This window comes from Lucilia cuprina, chromosome 4 (genome assembly GCF_022045245.1).
Source record: "Lucilia cuprina isolate Lc7/37 chromosome 4, ASM2204524v1, whole genome shotgun sequence".
NCBI lineage: Eukaryota > Metazoa > Arthropoda > Insecta > Diptera > Calliphoridae > Lucilia > Lucilia cuprina.
In genome coordinates, this window is record NC_060952.1 from 4919195 (window position 1) to 4939412 (window position 20218).

The window sequence follows — 20218 nt, forward strand, 5'->3', positions numbered from 1 at the left end:
CTAATTAAGGTTTTTTTTGAAAATCCGATATCGCATTTTTCTTCAAAAACTTCAAGACCCTACAGAGATTACCCAAATTGTTCACCAAAGCTTAGATTTTTGCATGAAAGTCTTAAATCCCTTAAAGGTTTTACATTTAACGTAAAAATGTAGCAAGAGAGAAAAAAATCTCTGTACCAAATTGTATAATTTAATAACTGACCTAACTACATATGTATATAAGGTCCGATTCAGAAAATATCTTTAATTCTCATATCTTCTTGAAAAATACCCGTCCGTATAACGATGAAATTTTACATTAACATGTTTTACTTTAAACAAAAACTTTTATCAACTTTTATGAGGTAGTTTGAACCTACCTCTCTCCATCTTGGAATAACATTAAAATGTCAGTATATCTCTGAAATATGACATAATCGAGTTTTATATCAACCGAAATCTCTCTATTAGGCTCTATGAGAAACAACCCATAATTTCAAGGTCCCCCATATAAAGTCCCCTACAGTTTTACACCAACCGAAATCACTCTATTAAGATATATGGGAAACAGTTTGTAATTGATGGTGCCCCCAAAATAGAGTCCCCTACAAAAATGATGCAGGAACGAAAATTTTATAAGAATTGAAGCATAAGACCACCTAAACTAATACGTGATCCTATTCATAACCGTGTTTATAATGTCAATATAATGTTTCTATGAACTGAAACCTATTGCCCAATTTGCAATGGATGTTGTACGGTTGTATCGTATTATGTCGTAATTATATACCACTTTAATGGTGAGGGTATATTGGGTATGTGCTAATGTTTGTAACGCATAATAATATTGACCCTATAACCACCTTAAAGTATACCAATCGGCTCAAAATCACTTTTGTAGTCGATTTAGCTGGGTCTGTCCGTCTATGCAAACCTTGTTATCAATCTACATGTCGCATTTTTTTAAGATAATTCAATGAAATTTGGTATATGATCTTGTCCCAGGGACGAAGCCTAGACCCCATATAAATAAACCCCCGAATAGGGCTTGTAAACCATGTAATCAAACTACAGGTCACAATCAATCTACATGTCGCATTTTTTTTAAATAATTCGATGAAATTTGGTAAAAGATCTAGTCCCAGGGACGAAAACTATTGTAAATGGTTAAGATCGGTCCATTATTTCACCTAGCCCCTATATAACTGAACACCCGAATAGAGCTAGTGAACCATGTAATCAAATTAGAGGTCGCAATTTCGGAGATAATTCAAAGAAATTTAACACGTCACCATCGGTCCATTATTTCATTTAGCCCCCATACAAATGAACCCGCCAAATAGAGCTTTTAAGTTCATAATTATGTTTAATATACTTGTATCTTGACAAAAAGCCTTGACGACCCTCATTAACTTTATAAATGTAGGGCCTCTTTTAACCCTAGTCCCTATTTAACATAAATGTCCACAATTTAATTTAACAATAAATGGCTTAAGTATATCTGAGGCAAGATACAATTGAACTTAAATGCTTTATTATGAAAACTAAATCACATTTCATTTTTGCAACAGGTGTAGAGTATTATATGGTTGGCCTTGCCCGACTATAATTTCTTTCTTGTTTGTTTTATTAATTTTTTGGTTTTAAAAAATAGTATTTGAAAAATCTTTATGACATACAACGCTACAACGATACGACATCGATTGTAAATTGGATATATATTTATAAAACCTAATTGTATGATGATCGGTTCTTCAATATAGACGCTCTTAGAGAAAATCTGTTTACAGCTAAAAAAAGTTTAGTATTACGATAGAATTATGTTAGGATTTAAAAATTTACTTCTTTACATTATGGAAATAATGATCCAATGAGGGCTTATTCCGAAAATCACCCTGACGTTCATTAAATTAATTGTTTAAGTATATATTTAGCATCAACTTCGTAACTGGCTATGAATATAACATTCTTACTTGATACCAATACGGAAATAATTCAAAATACCTATAACGATTAGACTCCGTTACCGAATTACCGATATCCTCCAAGCCAAATACTGTTAATCGATAATCCTGCATCCTTATAGATAGCGGAGTCGATTAAGCCATGTCCGTCTGTCTGTCTGTTGAGTTTTTAGAGGTCCCCAGATATCGGCGAGATCCGAATCTTCAATAATTCAATTAGACATGCTTTCGAGAAGATCGCTATTTAAAATCAGCAAAATCGGTCTATAAATAACGGAGATATGAGCAAAAATCCGAGACAACCTCTGAAAATTTCATCAAAAAAGCCACATTTTTTTCATGCTTTGTTAGAAAAGCAACAACAACACTGTGAATTGGATAAAGATGTATACGTGCGTGTGTAGATGTATTTGCTTTTATTCAGCTTTTATGTTTGGATGCTGTTGGCGTCATTGAGTTGTGTATTTTCTTTTTATTTTGTTTTTGTAAATTCTGTTCGTATATTTTGATGTATGTTGGTTTTATTGCGTTGTTTATTTTGTTTTTGTTTTTCTGTGTTTTTCGTTATGTGTGTAGATGTCTGTTGTTTTAGATGCCTTGTGAATTTTGTTTTCTATTTCGTTTAGCGTTGTTGTTGTTCATTTTGTTTTTCTTTTGGTTTAGTAGTAATGTAGACGGGAAAAAATTAAAATTTATAAACTAATATGGTATATAAGATTCGGCACAGCCGAATATAGCACTTTTACTTGTTAATTTCTACTCTTGAACTAAAATGTTTTTGTTTACGAAAATACATACGTGGCCCAAGGACAAAGCCTATTTATGAAGGTTGAAAACGGTTAATTATTTCTTCTTATCCCCATCCCGATTAGGGATTTTAAGGTCATAATAGTGTTAAATGTTCTAGTACATATCTGTACAAAAATTGCCATAACTTAGTTTTACATAAGTCGAAATATATTGCAGATTTTCTTGACTCTAGCAATGATATTCTGCAAAAATATATTTAATGTAAACGTTACTCGCAAAAAAATTTTAATAAAAACCATTAATCAATGTCATGAAACATGTATGTAAACAAATGGTTATCTGCATTATTTAGCAGAGAAAATTTAGTTTAAAATTATTTTTTGTTCATATGTATGACTAAGACAAATTCAATGTAAAATCGAAAATACACAGATTGTCCAGTTTGCGAGGCTTTTGAACGTTTTTGAGGAAATTTTATTGAGAACATTTAAAAAGATTGTTAAACCATAACTGTCTTAAGCAGTTGTGGTATTATATAGCATTTATTGAAGACAAAAACGGACTGTAAATAAATTATTTGAAAAATATATAAAATCACGTTATTTTGTTTTTTTTTTTAAATATTTGTTTAACATGTAAGCCAAATAATTATTGATTTTTGTTTTATTTTAATTATTATATAATTATTGTTTATTTTAATATTATTTTCAACTCTCATTGTATGTTGTTTGTATTTTTATCATGATTTATTTAGATTCTGTTACCAAATGAGTGGTTGATTTTATTTTTTTTTCTTGTTGAAATTTTTTATTAATTATCTTCAGTAGTTGATAAATTTTTGAAATATATTGCAAAGAAGAAATTTAAGCACTAAAAATTTTTCAATTTAAAAAAAAAATAAACAAAAACGAAATTATAACAAAACTTTGAGAGTTTAGTTAAAATTTAGGGAAAAAAAAGAAAAAGACTAATATGACGAGTTAGGCTAAAAATTAAAAAAAAAGAGAGGGTCTATTTAGGAAGGGACATTAATTGTTTTTATATATATTCTGATGTTGTCTTATTATATATTTTATATATAGTTTTTTATATTTATATAAATCTAAGCATTATGAATAAACTACCAGGGTTTTAATATTTTTTTTTAATTTTTTTTTTTTTTTGTACAACTAAATTATTGATAAACGTTTTACATTATATTTATTTTTGTTTCCTTTTTCATTTCATTTGTTTACCTTTTTTTCAATATAAAGACAAGTTTAATATATTTAAAAGTTAAAGTTTCAAAATAATCAAGAAGTTTTATGAAATTGAGAAAAAAATCTAAACAAAATTTGAAAATCCTTGTAGTAATTTGTATTTTATATAATTCCTAGTTAATTCAAAAAATATATATATGTTGTATATATTTATATGTATATTTCAATTCATTAGAAATTTTAATTATTTTGTTTTTTTAATTTTTGCATTCTATTTAATAATTGGGTACAAAGGCAAAATAATGTTAAATTGATGTTGTGGTTGATTGGGCAGGAAGGATAGATATAAAGGGTATGTATGATATTAAGGGTAGGCAATTAAAATAAAGAATAGAGGAATTTGTAAACTATAGAAAATTAATTTAAAGCAGTAATCATTAAGAAATTACTTACTTACCAACATTAAAACAAATTGTAATTGATTGATGATGATGATCATGATCATGATGTGGATGTTGTTGAATATATAGTGTAGAGTTTTAATTATGAATTGTAAGCAGCTAAACTGCATTTAATACAGCATTTATAGATTTTATGTTTCTTCGAAACATGATAAACTTGATTGTAAAATTATATGGATAGATGTTCAAGTAGTATTCGTAATGATGTTGATGATGATGCTTTATTGGAGTAAAAAGCTTGCTGTTTATTAGATTTAAACAAATTAGAAAATGTAAATGTAGGTGGCGCATGATTGAATTTTTTCACTTTTTATCAGCACAAAATTGTGTTGTTTAATGAATATTTGTCTGTTTAGTTTCATGATGTAAATGGTTTTCAGTGTGTAAAGCGCTTTAAACTAAGCTTTCCCTATGATGAGTGTGTGTGTATGGTTTAAATTACAAAAAAGTTATCTTGTTGTTTCTTTTCTTTTTCATTTTTTTAGATTTTGTTTTGATGTTGAAGGGCCCGTTGATGTGGCGGGCCTTATTCATTATATGACCACGGAATTTTGTGTTTGCATAACATTACTAGTACCTCCACCACCACCGCCACTGTCGCCAGAACTTTGATTACTTTGATCGAGGCGTCTGTAATTTTGGAATGTTTTCCATTCGCCCGTATTATAATCCAAACGTATATGAGACTCAACTAAACATAATGCTGTATTACCATCTTCCTGTTGAACTTTTTCCTGGTGAAAAAAAAAATATCAATATGAAATTATTTTTTTAATGTTATAAAATGAGAGTCTGATCTATAGAAGACTATAAACTAATCTACAATCAGGACTTAAGACAGATCTATAGATCATTTTATAGTCTATAAAATAATAACTAGATCAACACTGTTTAACTTACCTCCTTTTCACTCAATTTGATAACAATCACATTTTCGGAATTTGGTCGAGGATTATCTCGCAAACCAGCCATGAAGCCCAAAATTAAAGCCTTATCTGGACGAGATACTCTATTAGCTTTACGAAACATATCATGAGCTTCATGAACATGTTCAATCTAGGAAGGAAAACCAACAAAAACAATAAGAAAATACTTTTAATAATTTTATTAATAATAATAACCTACCGATAGTGACAATCCTTTACGTTGTGGCGCAGCCTGTGTTTGTTGCTGTTGTTGCTGCTGCTGCTGTTGGGGCATTTGTATAATGTGGGTACGTTGTATACCACCTGTATTTGTTTGTTGCAGTTGAAGTTGTTGTGTACCTGTATTGGCTAAGCCACCTGTTGTTGTTATTAAACGTTGTTGAGTAGTTGCCGGTTTCTGTTGCAACACTATCTGTTGAGGACGCAATTGCGTCTGCTGCTGCAGGGCTGGTTGTGTGATAATGGTACGTTGTATTTGAGTTTGCTGTTGCTGCTGCTGTTGTACCGGTGTAGTCTGCACCTGCACCAATTGAGGCTGTTGACCAGGTCTTTGGATTAAGGTTAAACCACCTGGTAGTGTTGTAAGACCACTCTGTACATTTGTCATTACCGGTCTTATAATGGTTTGTTGTGAAGGTTGCTAAAGAGAAACCAATTAAAAAAAAAACGTAAAATAATTAATTTTTTCAAACACACTTACATTTGTTAATAAACTTGTTGTGGACTGTGGTTGTTGCTGCACAATCAAATGCTGTTGTTGTGGTATTATGGTGGTCAACTGTTTCGATGCCTGTGTACCTTGTTGCTGTTGCAATGTTATAGTTTGTGTAGGATGTTGTTGCATTGTGGTGGCCGATGTTGTCTTTACAAGTCCAGGCGGACCAGCCGCAGTTGTCATGAGTGTTGTAGCACCTGAGCCAAGGGATTGCAAACTACCCACATTGCTAATGGGAATCTGTTGGTACATATCACCACCAATATTACGCAAAATGACACCCTTCTGTGTTAGAATTATAGTTTTATTCTTTACATTCGCATTCCCACCGCTTGCCGACGATTGAGCCGAAACTGTGGTGGCATTACTCGACCCAGGCTGCATGAGAACTTGCGTGAGTTTCGGCTGTTGGGTGGCGGTGTTATTGGAGACTAAGGTGTGTTGCTGCTGTTGTTGTTGCTGTTGCAATTGGGCTTGTATGTGTTGTTGTTGGGCAGCTTGTGAAGCAGGTTGAATTGTTACAGGTCGGTTGGGCAGCTGAACATTTTGTATATTCAGGAGAGTTGGTTGTGTAGTGGTGGTAGTGGAGGATGAGGCTATTAAAGGTGGTGGATTGCCACCACTCACACTGATCGTTTGCTGTTGGGGTTGCTGTTGTTGACGTATTACCACCGACGAACTGGGTGAAGTTTTCAATAGAATTTTTGTTGATGTCGGTGTTTGGGGTGCTGATGAGGTTGTTTGATACGAGGTTTGATGTTGACGATTTGGTGTAAATGTTGTTAATGTTGGTAGTGTTTGCTGCTGCTGTTGTTGTGTCAATATATATTGCGTGGTTGTAGTTGTTGGCTGTTGTTGTGGCTGCTGTTGCTGTTGTATGATTTGAGTTTTTTGTGGTTGATTTGAAGCCTGTTGTTGTTGTTGTTGTTGCTGCTGCTGTTGAGCTCTCTTGGCTGGTTGTATGATGGTTTGTGAAATAATAACCGGCCCACTGTTAGTGGCATTCTTCAGTTGACTCAAAGGCATCGATTTTATGGCCTGGGCTGTTTGTGGTGTGGCATTCTGTGTTGTAGCCGTGGCCGTTGCCAATTGCTTTTGTCTTAAGGCTGCCGTTTGTGAGGGTGTCGAAGCCAATATCACTGGTGTAGAACTGTTTATTAATATGGGTTGCTGTTGTTGCTGTGTCTGTTGCTGCTGTTGAGTTACTTTACCAGTTTTCGTAGAGGTAATTTTAACGGAAATATTGTTGGGTAAATTGGCCAATGGATTTGTTGACGTTGAATTGCTGGCAGGGCGCATGGGTTGTTGTTGCGTTATTATAGTCCCTGGCTGAGTAGTAGTGGTACGCACCAATGGCTTGATTTCTAGTTTTTCCATTTTGATAGGTGTTGTGGGCGTATTCTGCTGGCGTACAGTCAATGTTTGCTTTTGCTGTTGTGGAGACGTACGTATTATGACATGCTGTGTGGTTGGTTGCTGTTGAGATGTTGAAGTTTGTATTTGATGCAATGTCGGTAAAGCTTGCTGTTGTATAATAACTCTTTGTTGGCTTTGTGGAGCCAATTGTTGAGTTTGCTGCTGTTGTTGTATACGCTGACCTAAGGTTTGAGTTTGTGTATGAGTCGTGATAGTTGGCTGCTCTATTTTTTCGACTTTTATATTGGCCGGTACCAGTATTTCTTCACTTTCAATTTTGATTTCTTGCTTAATACGTTTATTTACATGATTTAGATTATTATTGTTGTTAATAGTTGTTTGCTGCTGTTGTTGTTGCTGCTGCTGTTGAGTTTGTAAAGTAATGGTTGATTTCTCCGGAGACTGAGATGGCATGATGGTCTTAATCAAAGTCTGTGTATTGGGTTTGGTGTCTTCCAGTTGAGAGTTATTAACACTATCCAATATACCAGCTGGAGTATTTTGTGTATAACTCAAAGATGGTGGAGCATATTCGGGAGTTACAGATGGTTTTTCATCCTCCTTTATGGTAGCAGTTGTTGCAATAATGACCGGTTTAATGTCTTCCTTGCTATCGGAAGCGTGACCTTCATCAGCACTGCTACTTTGACTTTGATTGAGAAGATTCGTTTCGGTTTTAATTTCAAAACTATTATTAGCCGAAGTGGGCGTAGTGGGGGTATTTGGCTCTTTGCCAATTTGTGAATTATTATTGGCAGCCGAAGGTGAAGTGCTACCAGCAGCAGTGGCTGCAGCAGCTGCGGCAGCAGCCGCCTTTTGTTCTTGCTTTCTAGCCTGTTCTTCAAGTTGTTGTTCACGTTTACGTTTCTTGGCGGCAGCATATCCCAAAGGTTGTTCAGATAATTCAATTAGTTTAATGCCACCATCCTTGCGTCCGGCTGGAGTACGACTTAAATTTGGCCGTTGAGCATTTGTCGCATTAATACTGGGACTACGAAAACCAGATGTGGGCACTCTTGAAGGTATGCCTTTTAGAGGAGTAGTGTCTGTCATTTTACGAGGCATGCCTCGAGATCTTAGGGGAATTGTTGGAGCCGAAGCCTTTTTCAGAGAAGATTGTGCATCTGCCGATTTGTGTAAAAGTTCTGTACGCAAAGTAGCACTTTTTGGTTTGCGTTTAATAGTAAAATGCTTAACAGTATTTGGTTGTTGACCCACCTGGAGAACAACATAATAAACATAATAATTAGCGTTTTTTTATATTTTAACTTTAATAATTTAAATTCAACTTACCACCGAAACCAAAGCATTTTTATTGAGATATTGACATTCCAAAGGCAACATGCCCAAATCACTGTGTTTCGAAACTAATTTGCGCAAATCGTTGACCATATCTGTGAATATGGGACGTGTATCCTCGTAATCCGAGATCTCTGTATTGAGCGAGCTGGTCGCAGGAAATGTTTTCATACTTTCCGCCAACATAGAAACCCATAGCTCTGAATCTAGACCAGCAACTTCGATAACTTCCTCTAATTCGGCTTTCCACTATGGATAAATATTATTGTGTTATTCGATTAAACATTAAACAAATCAAAACAAAACTGCACACGCACACACACTCTATGTCAAATATTTAATAACAATTTGTGTAAATGTAGGTGGACTGACTGACAATTAGATCCCCCCCAAAATATCTAAATTAAGTGGCGGGAAAATACAACACTGATAATTCGTCAGCAAAATGATCCAACAACAAATCAAAAAAAAAATAAATAAAATCACTTATCAACAACACATTGCTTGTTTAATTTTACACTTTTTTGCTGTTATTAAATGATAAAATCATTTTTAAACACAATATTTGTATTCGCGTTATTAATTTTTTCTCTATAAGAATAGGGAAAACAAACAATAGAACGGATTTTTGTTTAGCACTGACATTTTTTTATTTATATTTTTATTTCTTTTTACACCACCACACAATTTTCCTTTTTGTTTCTTTCTCTTTTTTCTTTTCTTATTTCACCAACATTTTATGTTTTGTTGTTGTAATTGCATTGTGTGGTGTGTTGGTAAGTTGGTTTTGTGCGTGTGTATGTGTGAGCGTTGTTGAAACCGAAACTTGATTTTTTCACTATTTCACCAATATGAAGGAAAAAATTTTTTTTGTTACCTCTTCCACAAGGCGACGAGGAATATGGAAAAAACTTAATAATAATTTCAATTTGACTTGTGTCTGAAGATCGGGAAAGCATTCCTTTATGTTGCGCAACACTTCCTTGTTCAATTGGGAGCATATTGAACCACTTATCCACGAATCATTTGATGTCCCGAGTTTATTATGCAGCCACAGTGATGTGTCGCTGTCTCGCGTCGTCATTTTTTCTTCTTCCTCTTTTTTGCAATTGTTCTTTTTACAGCGAACTTAATTAATATATGATTTATGTAAAAAATGGCGTCTAGCGTCACTTATGATAACTTTGTAATTGTAATTATTTTTGTAGAAAAATTATGTTTTATTATTTTTTCTTCCACTTTTTTTTGTTCGTCGTCTCTCTTTGCATGACGTTTTTTTATTTTATTTTTTTTTTTGGCAAAGATAAGAATACGACACAAATACTCAACACACTCGAGTACAGTTGTAAAAAAAAGTAGTAGAACATAAAAAAGATACTTGAGGTGAAATTGTTGTTTGTTTATCTGGTATTGTTTTTAAATTCAGATCATATAGAACAACCAAGGTATGTATGTAGTTTGTATTTGAGATTATTCCGATTTTAAAATAGTTAGAATTGAAAAAAGATTATTTTAAGGAAATTATTTGATGACTTATAACATCCAATGTGAAAAAGGAACGAAGCAGGATTAACAGCGCCTATTTAATGGCTTAAATCAAATATTAAATTCTTCAAAATTTCCTTATTTTTCTATAGTAAGGTGAAAGGCATGTTTATTATTCTGAATAAAAAAGCATGCAAATTTATTTTCAGTTGTTTTAAGTTTTTAGTTGTGGGACTTAAAATAGCACAAAAGGCCCGTTGAATATCTTTAGATTTAATGTGCATACAATTCTTTTATAAAGCTAGTATAAAAATGTTGATATGGCAAATGAATCTGGTCAAATGTTACAAAAACGAATCTTTCAAATGACATATGTGGTATCGAGTACATTTATCATAAAATCGTCACAAAAACTCTGTATGTTTTATTTATATTAATACAATACCAAACTAAGCAACTCTGCACAAGAGGTGTAAACGAGTTTCGTTGTTTTTATTACACCTCGATAATTAGAATATCAAAAAACCTATCGATAACCTATCTGTTTTAAAACATTAAAGAATTTACCTTCACTAATAAAAAATAAAAACAAGTCTTGGAGGGCCCACTTTTTTTTGGAAATATTAGTTTTATTTATTAATTTTATTATAAAATGGATTTTTCTGTAACAGAAACAAAACCCAGCCAACCCAAGACTGTCTCAACATCAGCCAAGTTTTTAATTTTTGCCACTGGCGGTGTGGGAGTGGGTTTGTCGGTTATTTGTTATTCTTTCGTAGCTCCAGCATTTCGTCGCATTTGCCTTCCCTATGTTCCAGCAACCACGGAACAAGTTAATAATGTTCTTCAATTTCTACCGCGCAATACACCTAAACGTTTGCTGGATATTGGTTCTGGCGATGGAAGAATAGTTTTGGGTTTGTTGTAAAATGTAGTGCGATATAAAGTCTATGGGTTATGTTTATATAATAAATTTGTGGTTCTTTTTCATTTGTAGCTACAGCAAAACATGGTCTGCAATCTGATGGAGTTGAATTAAATCCTTGGTTAGTGTGGTGGTCACGTATAGCGGCTTTACGAGAGGGTGTTGGATCGAAAACTAAATTTTTTCGTAAAGATTTGTGGAAATTTGATTTGAAAACCTATGATTATGTTGTCATATTTGGTGTCGAACAAATGGTGAGTTGAAGGAGAATTGGATACAGAATCTTTTTTTCTTAAAATAATATTGTAATATTTTTGTCAGTAAAACGGACAGTTGCAGTACTTGTCAGATCTGCAGGATTTAGTTGTAAATTGATTTCCTACTTTTTTGATCTCTGCTTTTCTGATTAATTTGTGAATAAATATTATGCAAATTTGATGAGTACTCGATTAGACCACTGACACTACGTAGTTCGAGCACCTGGTAGTACTTCAGCTTTCTAAGTATTTAAAATAACAATTTTTTATCGTACTTACAGATGAAAGATTTAGAGACAAAACTAATCGCTGAAGCACCCAATTCCAAAGTAATAGCCTGTCGTTTTCCCCTACCCAATTTGGAACCTTTAAAAACCATTGACGAAGGTGTCAATACCGTGTGGTTTTATGATCTTAGCAAAATGTCTCCACTTAACAACTCAAACAAAAACCAAAGTTAATAAAACACAGTTCAGTGCTTACTTTTTTGTAGTTTTTATTTTTTGAAAAAATAAAAAAGTAATTTAAATGCATTTTTTTTGAAGGCCGATAAAAACACATTGCAAAAAACGTTGAATATAATTTTTTTTGAATATATAAATTGTAAAAAAAGTAATTTGTCCATGGAAAAGACTCTAATATCTAAAATGATATACATATGTAAATACTACGTTAAAAAAATTGTAAAAAGACGCACAAGCTACGCTTTTGCATTTCAGCGTAACTACATTTATAATTTGCAAATAAAATATGAAAATAATACACAAGACTACTAACACAGTGCGGCATAGAATAAAATTTAAAGAGAAAATAAAATGAAACTTTTTGTAATGAAAGTATGCTATTTAAGCTTAAGTTCCAATGTGTATGTGGCTTTTTATAAGAAGAGATTCTCAAATTGTTTTCACATAAGCTACGTAACCAATTTTGTGTGTGGATGGGAGTTAAATACTATTTATATCTTTTCTGTAGGCAAATCTATGCACTGTATATGCTAAAAACGCCTGCCAAAATAAATTGTATTCTCAACGTCATCTCGATAAATCTCACCAAAGCCTAGTTTCAAATAATATTGCACCAGTGGTAGGGTGTAATCTTTAGCTGATAGGCGCACATGAACACCAAAGCAACCATTTGCCCGCAAAGTAGCCAATAACACGGTTATCAAACGTTTTCCCACACCATAATCGGGTGTTAGCAAATTTGATAGAACCATTGATGTCATGACCGCTGGATATGAACTTAAAACCTCAGCAATACAAGCTATTTCACCATCAACATGAAATTCCTTAATCATAAAACCCAACATATCGTTTAATTTGTCGCATTTAGAAAATGCGTTAACTTCTTCAAGTAAGTTTTGTGGATATTTTTCTTTCATTTCCGGCATCCAACACATGGCAGTATTACGGGAGTAAGTGTTATAATCCAAAGCTGCCGCTGCATAGCCTACAATCTTACCAGCATTATCTGTGGCCACAATACAAAACTCTGGTTGTAAGGTAATGATAGGTCCTACCATGTAATCTGGTATAAGATCTCTTACTTTTTCAAATAAAACTAATTGCGAATCATCGCCTTCCATTAGCGCCGGAGAGGTTAAAGCCAAAAAACCTTCTGTACACACTTGATAAACCGAGGACTCATCCAGAATAGTAAATGGACGCATGGCATGATACTCAGTGGTTGGTAATTCTGGCAGTTTATATAAAAATAAATCATTACCTTGATCGACTGGCATGAGACGCTGTAAGTCGGCTATAAGACCACCACGAAATACCCAAGGTTCTTGGTCACCCGACATAAAAGCTTCTTTCCAACCTTTACTGAACCCTTAGTAAAAGAAAAAACAATTATTTTTTTATTGTCAATAAATCAAGTTCCATATAATACTTACATGTATACGTGCCCTGTGTATAACTATAGACATTGGGCGGAAAGTGACCTAAACGCAACCACTTAACAAATGCATTTAATAAAGATAAGGCTCCAGCTATGTCCCATACGTAGCAGAACAAATCGTGGCAAATCTCTTTATTATCACACAAAGCTATCTTACGCAATAGCTCTTGTACACAATTGCACAGTTTGGTGAAATACTCGGCTCTCTGTAGCCATTCAGCAACTTCCGGTTTTGTGGGAGTTTCAGCTTCACTACCTGATTTCCTGCATTTACCCTCATCTAATAGCACGTGAGCATTAGCTTTAAGCCAATTAAACTCATTGAGTAATTTTAAACCACGCGTGCCATGCTCAAAAGGCAAATAAAAGAGATCGCACAGTAAATACAAATCCTCAGGACTCATTTTACACGCCTCAGATGGAATTCTTAGAAAAAATATTAAGAGCTTTTAGAGTAATGTGGAATATAAAATAAATTACTTACTTTTCAACTTCCGTCATTTCGGCATTTGAAATTGGTGAAGATTCCACACTCTCCACTTGCATGGTATTCTAAAAAATTTAAGACACCTTTAAATTTGTTGCTTTATTTTGTATTCTTAAACTTACATTAACATCACTTATTGAGCCAGTTTCAGCCATAACAATGTCTTCGTTACCACTTGTAGTCAATACTTTGCCAGCATCTTCTTTAGGCGATATTTGTGAAGTGACACTACTACTACATTCCATAGGCTCATTGCCGGTACTTAATGGACTCAAGTTATTGTCATCCACCATGGCGTCTATAGACAAACCAGAACTATCAGCTTCTGTCGGTTTCTCTTCTATTGTTACATCTTCTTCCAATTTTTCAACATCTTTCGCAGCAGTCTTTACTTCATCCAACACCTCTGGTAGAATTTCTTTATCATTATTTCCTAAATGCTCCTGAGCTTCCGGCTTCGCAACTAAATCTTCTGCCTTGATAGGTGAAATTTCATTTTCCGTATCAAGCATATCTTCACTTTCCGTATCAGATACCTCTTTGGTAGCCATTATTGGCACCGAAACTATAGAGATGGGTATCTTTTTAGGTAGCTCAATATTGGAAGCAATATTTGTCGATATTGGATTGAGTATATCTTCATTAGTCACTACTTTGGTTGGCGAGACCAAAGAATTCATAACGGCATTTGATATGGGATTAACCGATGAGGAATTCACAGTACTACAGACATCAGCTAAGGCCTGTAATTGTGTTGTATTCACTTCGGGTACGGTAACAGTCTTGGAGTTGGTAGATGTTGTTGTAGTGGTGGTTAAACTCATACAAGTATTTATAGAAGGTATAATGGGTATGATGGGCATTACCACTAAAAGAGAAGATACATAGATAATTATTATATGGGGTTTATTTATTGATATTTCATATCTGCTTACTGGTGACAGCCGGTTGAGGTTTGGTAATGGGACCCCAGGCCTCTTTTTCAATAGAAAACTCGGGTAGCCATTCGGCAATAGCGTTTCTAAAAGATCAATTTTGTAAATTAAATGTTAATCTAATGCACTACAAAATTTGTCTATCAGGGCAACATCAATAAATTGTAAGATAATCGAACCGTTATAAACTTTGTGAGGCATTACATGTATAACTATAAGTTTAATTCTAAAACTTACTTGAGAGCCATGCGAGGATGATATATGTTTTTGGATAAACAGCAATCTACTGGTAAATCATCAGTACCAGTATCATCATCGTTTTCCGTTTCCAATTTAATATCAGCAGATATGGAACCTTAAATAATAAAGTTGTGTAAAGCATCTGTCGCCTTAAATTGTAAAGCAAAAACTACTTACTATTAATTTTTGAATCCAAACTACATCTTGACCAGTAGGCTAACGTATGAATAGCTACAGTATTAGCATGAAATTCACAATTGGGATTGGTCATAACACCCCTTAAATGAGGTATTAATTCAGGTGAACGCCCTGAATAAGGTCCCAAGAATACCCGTTTCTGGTCATAGTCATTGGCATGTAAATTATCCCAAATTACTGGTGGACGTCGTAGAATTTCCGTTATCTCCTGAATCGACTCCAAAGTGATTACTTTCGATATTACCTTACTGCCCGTCCACATGATATCGATTTCATGATTGAGCTTCGAACCCAAAGTATTTAAATATTCCGAATCATGAACAGAAGGCACAGCACGTGTACTGCAGTATTGGGTGGGGCAGAAAAGAAATCTTGGATTGCCAAGATGGGTAAAGATTTCGTTGGTAACAGAAACCTGGGCATTACCAAAAGTCTGAAAAACTTCCTTATCCGATTTCGATAACTCCGATTCTATGTCATCAAAAAGTAAGGCAAATGCATCGCAGCCAAATTGACTAACTTGGTCCAGTTTACGTTTTAAAGTTTGCAATTCTTTTTGACTGCTGTAGGTCATATCTAAGCCGGGAGAGAGGGCATAGTAAAATGTTATGCCTTGTTCCTTAGCGGCAGCTATTAACCCTGTTTTATAAAATATATATACATTAGCTAATGTCTGTTTAACTACTTTATTAAAATTCCTACTGACCAGATAAATGATCCGCCTCTTCCACAGTGTACAATTCACGCCAATAGGCACGATGTTTATAATCATCCTTTGGCGCGTACACATATGAATCCATGCCCCATTTCTTTAACCTTAACAAAAACACAGCATTTATTACATGTGGGTGTAGCCTAAATAAACAAATTTTCTTACTTTCTAAATAAATCTTTTCTCTGCTCCGTGGTCCAAGGTCGCCCATAAAAGCCCTCAATGACGCCGCATATAAAAGCCGGTTTCTTTTGTTCATTTTTGGGTAAATCCTTAATTATATTATTGTTGCCACTGCTGCTGCCGCTGTTACTTTCTTGAGCATTCGATGTTGCTGCCACTGTTGCCTTAGTTTCATCACACTCTTCCATTTTCAATACTTTTCGAGACTCTTGTCCTACTAGAGTTTTTAAGAAATTGCTAATTCTTTCGAAGCACACTTTTATTTAAATGTTAGTTGCAAATTATTTTCAATCGGTATATTATTTATTTTTAATTTTTTTATTCGGTTTTTTTTTTGTAAATTATTTAAAATTTCCACAGAAAGAATGTGTGCGAAATTTTCGGCAAAACAAAACTAGTACAACTGACCCTCGAATAACACGTAGCAGTTTGCTTTATATTCCTATTTTCATCTATTTTTCCTTGTGTGCGTTGTATTATAAAGATTAATATTATGAATGTTGAATTTGTCAATTTTATTGCCTTTGCAATAATATTTTAAAATTTGATGGTTTCATCCGCTCGGAACAATCTATCGGGTAAATCTTTGTATAGGTGTACTGAGTATCAGAGATCTATGTCGATTAAAATGGAAAGTAGCGCCGTTATTAAGAATATTATCGGCGTATAGAACTGCCAAACTGCACAAAACAACTAACTAACTGCCTTGCCAACTATTGTTTTGCAACCAACCGTTTTCCGCTATTTGACATTCCCAACATTCGTAAACAAAAAAAAAAACATAAATCAACAAATTTTAAAGGGGTGTTGGAATTTATTAACAATTAACCTTTTTAGTTTTATTTAACTAATAAATTAATAATTTTAATTAAGTAAATTGCTATTTATACATATTTTTAAACAAAACAAACTATGAATTACTTTTAAAAAAAGTGAAAAAAACCTTCCTTATTTAAATGTTAATACTGCCTAATCTTTGAAAGATTTTATTTAACACAGAAAATTAAGTTAATTTATAAAACAACTTCCAATGCAGCCTTTTATTGTAATACGCAATTACCGGGATGATGATGAACTTAAATGCCAGGAGCTGGTGCGTGATTACATTATGTCATTTGCCACAAAATCATTTATTTGCTTTTGCTTTCGAGAGGTGAGTGACTTGATTATGTTAATGTTTACACCTGGTAATAAGGTGGCATAGTTAGTTACTACTTAACAGCCAGATTATGCAAATTCAAAGAAAATCAATAAAGTTTTTAAATGTTTCTTTTAATTGCAGATAACATTGCAGTTTATTGTAATAACATGGGCTATTTTGTTTATATTTTTGGGTGTTCCTTTAACATTTTGCTCCTTAACTATACCTGGTTGTATATTTTTCTTATTTTCTGGAACATATTTTTCTTTCTATGCAAAAGCCGTGGAGTTAATGAGGGTAAGAAATAGAAAATTTACTAATATTTAAGTTCTAAGATTTGTTTTAGGCTTGTTCAATGGATTTAGGTATATCTCTAATGATAACTTCAAAACATTAAAACACAAATAATCTACAACTTTAAGTAGATTTATAAAAACTACTTTCAATTATATTCTTCTCTTTTTAGACCAAACCTAATCAGTCTTTGGTGGCTGAATGTTATGAACCTTTTATATTTCGTTTAAAGCCAACGGAGTGTACATATCAAATATTTTTGGATGATGCTCCCTATGAGCAGAGCTTTAAAAATAAGTTCCGTAAAAAGGTTAGCATAAACTCTTTAAAACTATTGCTTAATATCTGTAAAATATGTAAGTAATACCTTTTTACAGATAATAGCTTGTGTTAGTGTTAAAAATCATAAAGATGTCTATAATGCGGCTTGGATTTATAGATTTGCTGTAGCTCCCGGTTATCCCTTACAAAAGATAGCCGAGCCTATGATTAGTTTAGTTTCCAAGAATTGTGTTCAACAGGGTTATGGTTCTTTGGAGTGTACCATGTCTGAATGGCAAGAAGAAGAGCGCGATTTTTATGATGGATTAGGGTAATTATGAAAAATTCATATATAATTACACCTTTTCTGATAAACTTCTTTCGTTTTTTTTTAGCTTTCTGACAAGACAAATTTACCACAAACAAATTATTGGCAGCAGTTTAACCGTTATGAAAACTCAACTAACTTATGACTTAAAAACTGATGATACTTTACAAAAACAAAACTAATTTAGTGAAGTCTTAAGTAATTATCTATGTTTTAAAAAGAGCCAGCTAAAGTATACAGCACGAATTTATAGAATCTCACTTCTACACATTCCATTTTTTAAATAAGATTTACACAGACTAAACAATATACTCACTATTTTGCTATTGTAGAAGTTTACATACAATGCTAGAAAACAACAGAAACAACAAAATTACCATGATATCTTCCTTTTGAATAAATAGTTTTTATACCTAAAATAGTATATAAATAGAATAAAAATTTGTTTTATTTAATGACATGATAATATCTACGTTGAATCTTTAACTTAAATTACTCAGGCCAACGATTAAAAACTGTGTAAATAATTTTCACTAATCTAAGAGTTGTTGTTGTAACAGGTTGGCTGTAACTGGAAGTTTCTTCCCTGGAAAAAAAAACTTCCGGTTAATACAGCTGTTGCTGGGTTGACAATCTTTGGCCGATTGAGAATCGGGTCATTCCGGAGCAGAGATCCAATTGTCGTGGGAACGTCTAAGAAAGAAGAACTTAAGAAAAAGAAGAAGCAATTCCATTTCGTTTTAATGTTTTACCATTTGAATTTCGCAGAGAAAAATGCAGGATACCAAAGTTGCCAAACGGAGAAAATTTCGATTCAAATTGAAATGCAGAATATGGGCCATAAAATTCCATATAAACAGAAATACAAAAAACCCGAGTTTGGGTAAACCTATTGCACTCGTACGGATATATAATGGAATATAGAAGAATAGCGAAGAGTTTAAACTGCAGCATAGGGCAGGTTTTCTTCCGTGTCTGCTATGGGCGGTGGCGACCTCCAAGTTCATGCGGTATCCTGCGACCTTGGAATTTATAGCGTCTATATGTATGTCGTTCAAAGCTACCGAATACGAGGACTGATCCAGTGGATACCGCACATATCTGCATATGTTTTCCTCGTATATACGAAAGTCCTTCTTGACATGCCTCGTAAATTTCGCCATTTGGCCGCATTGGTCTTTCTTTCAACGATTACTGTAGAAGTTGTCAAAACGAGGATGAAGAGGAAACTATTACTCATCTTCTATGTGAGTGTCCTGCTCTGGCGGATGCCACACTTCGGACACTTTGGTGATTTGTCTGATTTGTCGAATATTCAATTAGTACTTCCCATGGATTTCATTAAACTGACAGAATGGGTGTGAACTCAATACTCACACTGTAAATCCATGGCAACTGGCCTGGTGTCTTATCTTTTTCTTTCTTAAAAATCTTACTGCTATTCTAACTTTCTCTTTACCAACGTTTCCTTTTCCACTTCTTCCCTATCTCTCTCTTCTCTTACAGGTATTAATACATGAACCCAAGTAAAGCCGAAACGGCTACCTGTGATAACCTAACCATGCCTCGGGGGAGTATCCAACTGTGTGATGTTAAAATTGGGATGACTTCTTCGATGACATCCCAGGAGGATGTCAACATGACATTATGTTCCTTGACTGGGAGGACCTTCGTTTCGTTCATGTTTTATTACTCTGTTCGCTGTAAACTGTGCGTCGATTGAGGTATATCACGATGATATTACCGACAACTTTGTTTTAGATTTAAATGAACACACCAATAACATCAGAGCATTTATTTAAAACCTTTAATCCTTTAGGAATCATTTAAAAAACTTTCAGTAAATTCTACATAACAAAAAAATAAAAACACATTTTCCCTTTTTTTATTTTCCAGCATTTGAAATTGAAATTTATTATTTTTTTTTTTGTTTGTTTCCATATAATGACTATTATAAGCTTATTATATTTAGAATTAATTTCTTGATTTTAAATAATTTTTATCTTTGTTTTTTTGTTAATCATTTTTGTTTTTATTTATAAATAAATAAAATATATATAGTTTTTCTTTTCTTTATATTATCTTTTTTTTTTTGACATTTATATAGTTATTTTCTTTGTAACTTGAAAAAAATATTAATTAATATTATTCTAAATTTGTA

The 20218-nt window shown here is 33.4% G+C and overlaps 4 protein-coding genes across 4 annotated transcripts; 2 read left to right on the forward strand and 2 right to left on the reverse strand.

Moving 5' to 3' along the window:
• Window positions 1-3740: 3740 nt before the first annotated feature.
• LOC111688190 (negative elongation factor A) lies at window positions 3741-10024 on the reverse strand. The gene is made up of 6 exons (XM_023450668.2): window positions 9587-10024; window positions 8704-8958; window positions 5980-8628; window positions 5479-5919; window positions 5254-5409; window positions 3741-5087 (listed from the first exon to the last, which is right to left on the reverse strand). Exons 1-6 carry the CDS (start codon window positions 9791-9793, stop codon window positions 4887-4889), a joined length of 3909 nt encoding a protein of 1302 aa, XP_023306436.2. The 5' UTR covers window positions 9794-10024; the 3' UTR covers window positions 3741-4886.
• Window positions 10025-10767: 743 nt separating this feature from the next.
• LOC111688193 (ATP synthase subunit C lysine N-methyltransferase) lies at window positions 10768-11858 on the forward strand. Its single transcript, XM_023450670.2, has 3 exons — window positions 10768-11111; window positions 11192-11373; window positions 11658-11858. Exons 1-3 carry the CDS (start codon window positions 10847-10849, stop codon window positions 11835-11837), a joined length of 627 nt encoding a protein of 208 aa, XP_023306438.1. The 5' UTR covers window positions 10768-10846; the 3' UTR covers window positions 11838-11858.
• LOC111688191 (protein O-GlcNAcase) lies at window positions 11856-16632 on the reverse strand. The gene is made up of 9 exons (XM_023450669.2): window positions 16016-16632; window positions 15845-15954; window positions 15118-15777; window positions 14938-15055; window positions 14701-14786; window positions 13888-14633; window positions 13763-13830; window positions 13274-13704; window positions 11856-13209 (listed from the first exon to the last, which is right to left on the reverse strand). Exons 1-9 carry the CDS (start codon window positions 16219-16221, stop codon window positions 12371-12373), a joined length of 3264 nt encoding a protein of 1087 aa, XP_023306437.2. The 5' UTR covers window positions 16222-16632; the 3' UTR covers window positions 11856-12370.
• Window positions 16633-16930: 298 nt separating this feature from the next.
• Window positions 16931-18487, forward strand: LOC111688189. The gene is made up of 5 exons (XM_023450667.2): window positions 16931-17186; window positions 17316-17471; window positions 17641-17778; window positions 17846-18060; window positions 18125-18487. The coding sequence occupies exons 1-5, from the start codon at window positions 17064-17066 to the stop codon at window positions 18237-18239; spliced, it is 747 nt and encodes a 248-aa protein (XP_023306435.1). The 5' UTR covers window positions 16931-17063; the 3' UTR covers window positions 18240-18487.
• Window positions 18488-20218: the final 1731 nt, after the last annotated feature.